We start from the raw sequence: 12,051 nt of genomic DNA on the forward strand, positions 1-12,051 counted from the left end.
TATTACTCTTCATAGATGCACCTATACATGCAAGGTCTTTTTTTTTTTTTTTCTTTTAAAATTTGACAGAGTGAGAAAGAGAGGATAAGCGGGGACGTGGCAGGCAGAGGGAGAAGAAGCAGACTCTCTGCTGAGCAGGGAGCCCAATGTGGGGCTAGATCCTAGAACCCTGGGATCATGACCTGAGCCAAAGGCAGACACTCAACCACTGAGCCACCTAGGCACCCTAAGACATTTTTTTCTTACACCAACCTGCAGGGCCTCCACATCCTGAAGCCAGTCCCTGGCTCTCTGCACCGAGTCTTTGAGAGCTGCACCATTTGGCAGATATGCAGGGATCTCCTCAATCTCCTTAACTGCCGTAGCAAGGCTGTTCAATGAATGCCGAGGTCTAAAATATGAAATGTAAGAACTATTTAACATTTTATATTGTGGTTCATTTTTTTCTTTTTTCTTTTTTTTCCCCTGTGGTTCGTTTTTCTTAAGGTTTACAAAAGAAACTAGAAAAGCCATTTCAAAAGAACTTCAGGATAGCAAATAATTTTTTTTCAAGTGTCAGTAACTACTAAAAATCCAAATAACGAGTTTCAAATGTCTGCATAAAACTTTAGAGCATCAAAGATAAAGGAAATAACCAATATAAAGCATTAAGTTCTACCTATTCCTGAATTTATGCTGCTATAACCACAAACTTTTCATTTGCAGAAGGTAACTTAAAGATCATTTACTGTGTTGAATTACATACACTGTTAAGATTCATACAGTTTCACTAAGGAAATTTAAATTCTCTAGGGTATCAACATACCAAAAACATAGTATCAAAAAATGTGCTCTCTACTCAAAGACTACTATTTTAGGATTACAGAACAATGTCTGTAACCATGCATTTTTTGGGTACTTTATGTCATCAGTTGGACCAGTGAAGATCTGTCAGACAGAAAGCAAAACTAGGGAGGGCCTGATCTTTCTCTCAGATGGTTTACCTGAGTCTAATCAAATCTAACACAGGTAAGATGTTCCATGTTACTACCCAACAGCAAAAAAGTACATTCCTACTCCTGCAGGCAATTACTGGCACTACCTTCATTTTACCGAACAGTGCCAGCAAGTAAATGTCTTCAACTCAAACATTTCAAGACTCTTTGGGAACTTACTATCTGTGGGTTTCAACAGTTTGCTACTTATTCGTAAAACTTTTTCTTCTCTTGAAGATGGATGGTATCATAGGGGTCCAAAGAAATTTCAAGCAACTCTAGGAATGGCAATTCCCCTTTGAACCATTCATTTCACAATCAGGAAAGGAAGAAAAAAAATTAATATTCCTTTACTCGAGTTCCAAAGCAACTCCAAACATCTCAAATATTTCTACATGTATTCTATACCTGTATCTGCAGCTTCTGAACACTGGTGTGCTCTACTGCTCTAAGATGGGACGTATTACCCAACCTCCCCCAAAAGAAAGGTGGGTTTGCTTTTTTACCTGGCCTTGAGAAGACTCTTGGCTTTGTCATCCCAGTGCTCTGACACTGTGAGCAGTTCCTGAAGCCGGGCCATTGCTTTCTCCACTGCTGAATACGGGGCCAGACCCACCCCTAGGTCTATGAGACGTCTCATATCATCTAATGTAAGGGAGCTGGGGTCTAGGCAAGCTTGCTGAACCTCTTCTAGCCAACGGGCCTGCTCCAGACGGATACGCATCTCAGCAAGCTGTGGAAGTTCAACGTCAAATTCAAAGCTGACATCCAGCAAGTCTTGCAGCTCTGCAGCACTGGGCATTTCCTCAGAGAGCAATTTCTGACTGTGCTGTTGGAAATCTTCTACACGATTCAAGAGATCCTAAAAAAAAACACAGGTTGTTGTATCAAAATAGCAATTTTAGTAATTGGATTCTTTCGTACTTAGAATCTTCAAATCATATTAAATGGACTCTTCCATCTCATAGGATTTTATCAATAGTACGGGTAAATGAGAGAATATATAAGCCAAATGACAACTGAAAGAACTGACTATAACAGACCTTTTACCTACTGCAAAGAGTGGCAGATGGTTTCTTTTAAGGTAAAAGTTTCCAACTTTACCTCTCCTTTGTAGGCCTGTTATAATCTCTTTATACACACACCACAAAACACTCAGCAGGTTATTAAAAACATCTGCAAATAGGGTTCCTGGGTAGCTCAGTTGGTTGAGCAACTGCCTTCAGCTCAGGTCATGATCCCTTGGTCCCACCATCAAGCCCCACAGCCCCAAGATCTAGTACCGCATCTGGCTCCCTTATCAGGAGGAGTCTGCTTTTCTCTCTGACCCTCCCCACCCTCTTGGGCTCGCGCTCTCTCTCAAATACATAAAATCTTAAAAAACAAAAATAAAATCTGCAAATAAATGTACAAATTAACCACCCAAGATGACTTAATCATGTCCGTTGAATTCATTTACAAAACAGAGGATTACCAAAGTACTTCCCCACACATAGCTCTAAGAGTTACCTTTAGCAAAGGTGTTTGACTGAGGACACATGGAAGCGCATACAGCTGTGTCACAAACTGTCGGAGCTCATTCACTGTCAATTGATTTTGGGATTTTCCACCACCAGATCGGTATCTATAAAGACAAAGGCCCAAGAAGCCATGAGCACATGATACATTCATCATTCTCAGATTCAGTGTCACTGGAATACAGGATGGAAGGAAAAACTAGTTACAATAGGTTTCCAAGTTTAGCCACAAAAGAGTCCAAACTCAAGCAGAAGTATATACCTAGTCTGTCTTTTGCCATTAAGCAGCTGCTGTGCGACAGAGGCACACTTCTCTGCATCCTGTGTGACTAAGCGAAGGTGACGCAAAAGATCATTGTCTGGGAATTTCTTCATTTCAGATTCTTCAATTAAAGCCTTAAAGCTGACAAGACCTAGGAATAAAGAAAAGGTCATTTTTTATCTATGATTATTGTTTATTACAAGTGATATGAAATATAGGAGGAGAGTTCGTCATTTAATTTTTATTTTTGGGCTAAGGGTGGAGTGTTTTTATTTATTTAAGTTTTATTTATTTATTTATTTACTTACTTAAATTGTTTCCCGGAACTATTACTTTTATATATTTTTTATAAATATACACTGTATTCTTAGCCCCAGGGGTATAGGTCTATAAATTGCCAGGTTTACACACTTCACAGTACTCACCATAGCACATACCCTACCCAATGTCCATAACCCTCCCCACTCTCTCCCTACCTCCCCCAACCCCCCTCAGTTTGTTTTGTGACATTAAGAGTCTCATGATTTGTCTCCCTCCCGATCCCATCTTGTTTCACTTATTCTTTTCCTACCCCTCGAATCCCCAACATTGCATCTCCACTTCCTCATATCGGGGAGATCATAAATTGTCTTTCTCCGAATGACTTATTTCACTCAGCATAATACCCTCAAGTTTCATCCATGTCATTGCCAATAGCAAGATTTCATTTCTTTTGATGGCTGCATAGTATTCCATTGTATATATACCACCTCTTCTTTATCCATTCATCTGTTGATGGACATCTAGGTTCTTAACATACATTGGCTACTGTGGACACTGTTGCTATAAATATTTGGGTGCAAGTGCCCCTTCAGACCACTACGTTTGTATTTTTAGGGTAAATACCCAGTAGTGCAATTGCTAGATCATAAGGTAGTTCTATTTTCAACTTTTTGAGGAACCTCCTTGCTGTTTTCCAGAATGGCTGCACCAGGTTGCATTCCCACCAACAGTGTAGGAGGGTTCCTTTCTCCGCATCCTCACCAGCATCTGTCATTTCCTGACTTGTTAATTTTAGCCATTCTGACGGGTGTGAGGTGGTATCTCATTGTGGTTTTGATTTGTATTTCCCTGATGCCGAGTGACGTGGAGCACTTTTCATGTGTCTGTTGGCCATCTCGTTGTCTTCTTTGCAGAAATGTCTGTTCATGTCCTCTGCCCATTTCTTGATTGGATTATTTGTTCTTTGGGTGTTCAGTTTGATAAGCTCTTTATAGATTTTGGATACTAGCTCTTTTTATCTGATATGCCGTTTGCAAATATCTTCTCCCATTCTGTCAACTGTATTTTGGTTTTGTTAACTGTTTCCTTTGCTGTGCAAAAGCTTTTAACCTTGATGAAATCCCAATAGTTCATTTTTGCCCTTGCTTCCCTTGTCCTTGGAAATGTTCCTAGGAAGAAGTTGCTGTGGTTGACGTCGAAGAGGTTGGTGCCTGTGTTCTCCTCAAGGATTTTGATGGATTTCTTTCTCACATTGAGGTCCTTCATCCATTTTGAGTCTACTTCCATGTGTGGTGTAAGGAAAGAGTCCAATTTCATTTTTCTGCATGTGGCTGTCCAATTTTGCCAACACCATTTGTTGAAGAGGCTAAGTTTTTCCGTTGGACATTCTTTCCTGCTTTGTTGAAGATTAGTTGAGCACAGAGTTGAGGGTCTATTTCTGGGCTCTCTATTCTGTTCCATTGATCTTTGTGTCTGTTTCTGTGCCAGTACCATACTGTCTTGATGATGACAGCTTTGTAATAGAGCTTGAAGTCCGGAATTGTGATGCCAACAACACTGGCTTTCTTTTTCTTTCTTTCTTTCTTTCTTTTTTTTTAAAGATTTTATTTATTTATTTGACAGAGAGAGGTCACAGGTAGACAGAGAGGCAGGCAGAGAGAAAGAGGGAAGCAAGCTTCCTGCTGAGCAGAGAGCCCGATGGGGGACTCGATCCCAGGACCCCGAGATCATGACCTGAGCCGAAGGCAGCGGCTTAACCCACTGAGCCACCCAGGTGCCCCTGGCTTTCTTTTTCAATATTCCTTTGGCTATTCGAGGTCTTTTCTGGTTCCATATAAATTTTAGGATTATTTGTTCCATTTCTTTGAAAAAAATGGATGGTACTTTGATAGGGATTGCATTAAATGTGTAGTTTGCTTTACGTAGCACAAACATTTCACAATATTTGTTCTTCGAATCCATGAGCATGGAACATTTTTCCATTTCTTTGTCTTCCTCAATTTTGTTCATGAGTACTTTATAGTTTTCTGAGTATAGATTCTTTGCCTCTTTGGTTAGGTTTATTCCTAGGTATCTTACGGTTTTGGGTGCAATTGTAAATGGGATGGATTCCTTAATTTCTCTTTCTCCTGTCTTCTTGTTGGGTGTAAAGAAATGCAACTGATTTCTGTGTACTGATTTTATATCCTGACACTTTACTGAATTCCTGTACAAGTTCTAGCAGATATGGAGTGGAGTCTTTTGGGTTTTCCACATGTAGTACCTTATCATCTGAAAAGAGTGATAATTTGACTCCTTCTTTGCCAATCTAGATGCCTTTAATTTTTGTTGTCGGACTGCTGAGGCTAGGACTTCTAGTACTATGTTGAATAGCAGTGGTGAAAATGGACATCCCTGCTGTGTTTTTGACCTTTGCAGAAAAGCTCTCAGCTTTTCTCGAGTGAGAATGATATTTGCGGTGGGTTTTTCATAGATGGCTTTGATAATATTGAGGTATGTGCCCTCTATCCCTAAACTTTGAAGAGTTTTGATCAGGAAGGGATGCTGTACTTTGTCAAAAGCTTTTTCAGCATCTACTGAGGGTATCATATGGTTTTTGTTCTTTCGTTTATTAATGTATTGTATCACATTGATTGATTTGCAGATGTAGAACCAACCCTGCAGCCCTGGAATAAATCCCATTTGGTCGTGGTGAATAATCCTTTTAATGTACTGTTGGATCCTATTGGCCAGTATTTTGGTGAGAATTTTCGCATCTGTGTTCATCAAGGATATTGGTCTGTAATTCTTTTTGATGGGATCCTTGTCTGGTTTTGGGATCAAGGTGATGGTGGCCTCATAAAATGAGTTTGGAAGTTTCTCTTCCATTTCTATTTTTTTGAACAGTTTCAGGAGAATGGGAATTAATTCTTCTTTAAATGTTTGCTAGAATTCCCCTGGGAAGCCGTCTGGCCCTGGGCTTTTGTTTGGAGATTTTTGATGACTGTTTCAATCTCCTTACTGGTTACGGGTCTGTTTAGGTTTTCTATTTCTTCCTCGTTCAACTGTGGTAGTTTATATGTCTCTAGGAATGCATCCATTTCTTCCAGATTGTCAAATTTGTTGGCGTAGAGTTGCTCGCAGTATGTTCTTATAATTGTTTTTCTTTGGTGTTGGTTGTGATCTCTCCACTTTCATTCATGATTTTATTTATTTGGGTCCTTTCTCTTTTCTTTTTGAGAAGTCTGGCCAGGGGTTTATCAATCTTATTCTTTCAAAGAACCAGCTTCTAGTTTCGTTCATTTGTTCTATTGTTTTGGTTTCTATTTCACTGATTTCTGCTCTGATCTTTATGATTTCTCTTCTGCTGGGTTTAGGGTTTCTTTCTTGTTCTTTCTCCAGCTCCTTTAGGTGTAGGGTTAGGTTGTGTATTTGAGACCTTTCTTGTTTCTTAAGAAAGGCTTGTATTGCTATATATTTTCCTCTCAGGACTGCCTTTGCTCTGTCCCACAGATTTTGAACTGTTGTGTTTTATCATTTGTTTCCATGAATTTTTTCTATTCTTCTTTAATTTCCTGGCTGACCCATTCATTCTTTAGAAGGATCCTGTTTAGTCTCCATGTATTTGGGTTCTTTTCAAATTTCCTCTTGTGATTGAGTTCTAGCTTCACAGCATAGTGGTCTGAAAATATGCAGGGAATGATCCCAATCTTTTGAAACCAGTTGAGACCTGATTTAGGACCCAGGATGTGATCTATTCTGGAGAATGTTCCATGTGCACTAGAAAATAGTGTGTATTCTGTTTCTTTGGGATGGAATGTTCTGAATATATCTGTGATGTCCATCTGGTCCAGTGTGTCATTTAAGGCCTTTATTTCCTTGTTGATCTTTTGCTTGGATGATCTGTCCATTTCAATGAGGGGAGTGTTAAAGACCCCTACTATTATTGTATTATTGTCGATGTGTTTCTTTGATTTTGTTATTAATTGGTTTATATAGTTGGCTGCTCCCATGTTAGGGGCATAGATATTTAAAATTGTTAGATCTTGTTGGACAGATCCTTTGAGTATGATATAGTGTCCTTCCTCATCTCTTATTATATAGTCTTTGGCGTAAAATCTAATTGATCTGATATAAGGATTGTCACCCCAGCTTTCTTTTGATGTCCATTAGCATGGTAAATTGTTTTCCACCCCCTCACTTTAAATATGGAGGGGTCTTCGGGTCTAAAATGAGTTCTTGTAGGCAGCACATTGATGGGTTTTGTTTTTTTTTATCCATTCTGATACCCTGTGTCTTTTGATTGGAGCATTTAGCCCATTTACATTCAGGTTAACTATTGAGAGATATAAATTTAGTACCATTGTATTGCCTGTAAGGTGACTGTTACTGTATATTGTCTCGTTCCTTTCTGATCTACTACTTTTAGGGTCTCTCTTTGCATAGAGGACCCTTTCAATATTTCCTGTAGAGTGTAGAGCTGGTTTGGTGTTTGCAAATTCTTTCAGTTTTTGTTTGTCCTGGAAGCTTTTTTATCTCTCCTTCTATTTTCAATGATAGCCTCGCTGGATACAGTATTCCTGGCTGCATGTTTTTCTCATTTAGTGCACTGAATATATCATGCCAGTCCTTTCTGGCCTGCCAGGTCTCTGTGGGTACGTTTGCTGCCAATCTAATACTTTTACCATTGTATATTACAGACTTCTTGTCCCGGACTGCCTTCAGGATTTTCTCTTTGTCGCTAAGACTTATTAATTTTACTATTAGATGACAGGGTGTGTACCTATTCTTACTGATTTTGAGGGGGGTTCTTTGCCCCTTCTAGATTTTGATGCTTGTTCCCTTTGCCATAGTAGGCAAATTCTCTATAATAATTCTCTCCAATATAACTTCTGCTCCCCTCTCTTTCTTCTTCTTCTGGAATCCCAATTATTCTAATGTTGTTTCATCTTATGGTACCACTTCTCTCTCGAATTCTCCCCTTGTGGTCCAGTAGTTGTTTGTCTCTCTTTTGCTCAGCTTCTTTAATCTCTGTCATTTGGTCTTCTGTATCACTAATTCTTTCTTCTGCCTCATTTATCTTAGTAGTAAGAGCCTCCATTTTTTATTGTACCTCATTAATAGATTTTTTGTTTCAACTTGGTTAGATTTTAGTTATTTCTCCAGAAAGGGCTTTTATTTCTCCAGACAGGATTTCTCCAATATCTTCCATGCCTTTTTTGAGCCTGGCTAGAATCTTGAGAATCGTCATCCTGAACTCTAGATCTGACATATTACCAATGCCCATATTGATTAGGTCCCTAGCCTTCAGTACTGCCTCTTGTTCTTTTTTTTGTGGGGAGTTTTTCTGCCTTGTCATTTTGTTCAGATAAGAATATATATGAAGGAGCAAATAAAATACTAAAAGGGTGGCAAAGACCCCAGGAAAATGTGCTTTAACCAAATCAGAAGAGACCCCAAATTGTGGGGGAGAGAAAGGAGGTAAAAAGAAGTTCAGGAAAAAAAAATTTTTTAAAAAGAAAACAAATAAAGAAAAATTAGACTGGTGACTAGAACAGCGTCACCCACTTAATTTTGGGAGTATTTTAGTCTCTTAGAAGAAACTACCTCCCAAAATTCTAAAGAATGAAAACCACATATAAGGATAAATACAATGAAGCAATGGAATATAACTATAAAGATAAAAAAAATTTTTTTTTAATTTCTAAAAAAAAGGAGTTGATAAGGTAAGTTGGTTGGGAGAATAAAGAAAAAGGAATTGGAGAGAATTTGCTCGGGATGGAGACTAGAACAAGCCTGGTGCTAGATTTAGGGTGTATTTTGATCTATTAGAAGAAGTTGTACCCCAAATTTTTTAGAAGAAAAAATGCTATGTGTATACAAAAAATAAAGTTAGATACAATGAAGGATAAAATATGACTATAATAATGAAGGTTTAAGAAAGTTTTTTTTAATGAAAAGTATTGTTAAGATAAACTAGTTAAAAAACATTAAAAGAGGAAAGGACAAAAATTAAAAAAAATTTAGCAGAAGAGAAAAAAAATTAAAAAATTTAATTAACTTTGCAAGACTAAAGATTCATGGGAAGAAAGCCATGAATTCCATGCTTTGCTTTCTCCTCCTCTGGAATTCCGCTGTTCTCCTTGGTAAGTGAACTTGGTCTTGGCTGGATATCTTGTTGATCTTCTAGGGGAGGGGCCTGTTGTAGTGATTCTCAAATGTCTTTGCCCTCGGTATAATTGCACCGCCCTTACCAGGGGCCGGACTAAGTAATCTGCTGGGGTTTGCTTTCAGGAGCTTTTGTTCCCTGAGCGCTTTCCGCAGAGTTGCTTTCCGCAGAGTTCCGGAGGGCGGGAATGAAAATGGTACCTCCCAATCTCCGGCTCAGAGGAGCCGAGAGCTTAGGGCCCCACTCCTCAGTGTGCCATCAGAGAAAAGCGCTCCATCACTCCCGTCTCCCTGGCTGCCGGACACACTCTGAGCTCACCCAGCCTGTGACCAAGTGTCTCTGTCTCTGGCACGCAGCTCCACCTGGAGTCACGGAACCCCACAGATTCCTGAGCTCCTTGGGGGGGGGGGTCCCCCTGATCTTGTGGGGTCCCCACTCACAGAGCAGTGGCCTGTGCCACGGATTACGGTTCAGATAACACAGAGCTGAGAGCTCACTCCTTGGCTCTGTCGGTAGCCAGCTTCCCTGCAGTAATACCTGCAAGCTCTGCGACACTCAGACACCCCAGATCCTTCTGTGAACCGCGCGGGACCTGGGGCCATGTTGTCTCCACATGGGCTTCACCCTGGTTTAACCTCTGGAGCTATGTCCCTCAGTGAAGCCGACTTTTAAAAGTCCTGATTTTGGGGCGCCTGGGTGGCTCAGTGGTTAAGCCGCTGCCTTCGGCTCGGGTCATGATCCCAGGGTCCTGGGATCTAGCCCCGCATCGGGCTCTCTGCTCAGCAGGAAGCCTGCTTCCTCCTCTCTCTCTCTGCCTGCCTACGATCTCTGTCTGTCAAATAAATAAATAAAATCTTAAAAAAAAAAAAAAAAAAGTCCTGATTTTGTGCTCCATTGCTCCGCCCCTTGCCGAGAATGGGCCCCTACCCCTGCGGTCTATCTTCCCGTTGCTTTAGATTCACTTCTCTGCAGGTCCTACCTTTGAAAGTGGTCGATTTTCTATTTCTAGAATTGCTGCTCTTCTTCTCTTTGATCTCCTGTTGGATTTGTAGGTGTCTGCAATGGACTGATAAGCTATATGGTTGATCTCCTGCTACCTGATGTCGTCTCAGCCAGCTACTTCACCATCTTGACTCCTCCCCCACCAAAGACCTATTTATTTATTTTTAAGTAATTTCTGTACCCAATGTGGGAATTGAGCTCATGACCCTAAGATCAAGAGCTGCATGGTCTTCTAACTGAGACAGCCAGGAGGAGCCTGTTTAGAGTTGGCTCTTCAATGTGCAAATATATCAGAGATGGAAGACAATGGACTTGTCAAAACAAGGCAAATGTAGATTTCCCATTGTTGCATGACCAGTCCTTTCTCCTACACTCTGTGATGGGAAAGTCATGACTTTCAAGGTAATAAGAGACAGAAACTGTGACTTTGATTACCACTGAAAAATGATAAACCAGAAACTCCTAATTTAATATAACACACTTCCGGACACCTGGTGGCTCAGTTGGTTAAGCAGCTGCCTTCGGGTTGGGTCATGATTCCAGCGTCTTGGGATAGAGTCCCACATCCGGCTCCTTGCTTGGTGGGGAAGCCTGTTTCTCCCTCTGCCTCTGCCTGCCATTCTGCCTGCCTGTGCTCACAAATAAATAAAATCTTTAAAAATATATATATAACACACTTCCTTTGTCTTCAGCTCTACTTTTTAAAAATGTTTTCCTGGGGCGCCTGGGTGGCTCAGTGGGTTAAGCCACTGCCTTCTGCTCAGGTCATGATCTCGGGGTCCTGGGATCGAGTCCCGCATCGGGCTCTCTGCTCAGCAGGGAGCCTGCTTCCCTCTCTCTCTCTCTGCCTGCCTCTCCATCTACTTGTGATTTCTCTCTGTCAAATAAATAAATAAAATCTTTTAAAAAAAAAAAAAAAAATGTTTTCCTGGGACGCCTGGGTGGCTCAGTTGGTTAAGCAGCTGCCTTCGGCTCAGGTCATGATCCCAGCGTCCTGGGATCGAATACCACATCGGGCTCCTTGCTCCGCAGGGAGCCTGCTTCTCCCTCTGCCTCTGCCTTCCACTCTGTCTGCCTGTGCTCGCTCTCACTCTCTCTCTCTCTGACAAATAAATAAATAAAATCTTTAAAAAAAAAATAAATAAAAAAAAATAAAAATGTTTTCCTAGGGTTCCATATAAAATGTGAGATATTTTTGTTTCTGAGACAAGAGGTATAAAAGGTTATTCTGTTTCCTAATAATACGATCATTGTTAAAAACATGATGCTTATACATTAATTCATCTATCAAGATTTTCCTCTGCCAAATCTTGTGTCTTAAAACTTTGTATGCTTACACTCCATAAACCTGGCTAAAAAGGGGAACTTCAGGGGCATCTGGGTGGCTCAGCGTGTTAAAGCATCTGCATTCCGCTCAGGTCATGATCTCAGGGTCCTGGGATCGAGCCCTACATCAGGCTCTCTGTTCAGCAGGGAATCTGCATCCCCCTCTCTCTCTGCCTGCCTCTCTGCCTACTTGTGATCTCTCTCTCTGTCAAATAAATAAAAATCATTTAAAAAATTAAATAAATAAATAAAAAGGGGAACTGCACAAGGAAAAAGTCAGGTTGTTTCAAGTAATCTGTTGATAACTACATTGGCTACATTAGAATCAGTCCCATTTTGTCAATCACCAAGACACACTTTGTATACCACGTACTTTTCTTTTTGTTAATCTTTGCCTCCAAAGCTTCATTCACATTCAGGGCCCATTCATTGTAAGATTCTGCTCGAAGCTTCAGTGCATTCATCATGGGGTAGAGATCATCCAGAGTGTATCTGTACCTGGACACAAAATAGCAGACTTAGTTTTGACATATTTGGGTTTGGAGAAAATCATACATTTTA

General features: G+C 40.4%; 1 protein-coding gene across 3 annotated transcripts in view; it reads right to left on the minus strand.

Moving 5' to 3' along the window:
- The window catches only part of KDM5B (lysine demethylase 5B), a 92,350-nt gene that overhangs the window by 19,194 nt on the left and 61,105 nt on the right, over positions 1 to 12,051 (minus strand). For all 3 annotated transcript variants that reach the window (XM_059147051.1, XM_059147052.1, XM_059147050.1), the window contains exons 16-20: positions 11,864 to 11,988; positions 2,754 to 2,904; positions 2,484 to 2,598; positions 1,481 to 1,836; positions 253 to 391 (exon numbers count right to left, since the gene is read on the minus strand). In XM_059147051.1, the coding sequence (XP_059003034.1) occupies positions 253 to 391; positions 1,481 to 1,836; positions 2,484 to 2,598; positions 2,754 to 2,904; positions 11,864 to 11,988 (886 nt within the window). The remainder of the gene's footprint in view (positions 1 to 252; positions 392 to 1,480; positions 1,837 to 2,483; positions 2,599 to 2,753; positions 2,905 to 11,863; positions 11,989 to 12,051) is intronic.

This window comes from Mustela lutreola, chromosome 14 (genome assembly GCF_030435805.1).
Source record: "Mustela lutreola isolate mMusLut2 chromosome 14, mMusLut2.pri, whole genome shotgun sequence".
NCBI lineage: Eukaryota > Metazoa > Chordata > Mammalia > Carnivora > Mustelidae > Mustela > Mustela lutreola.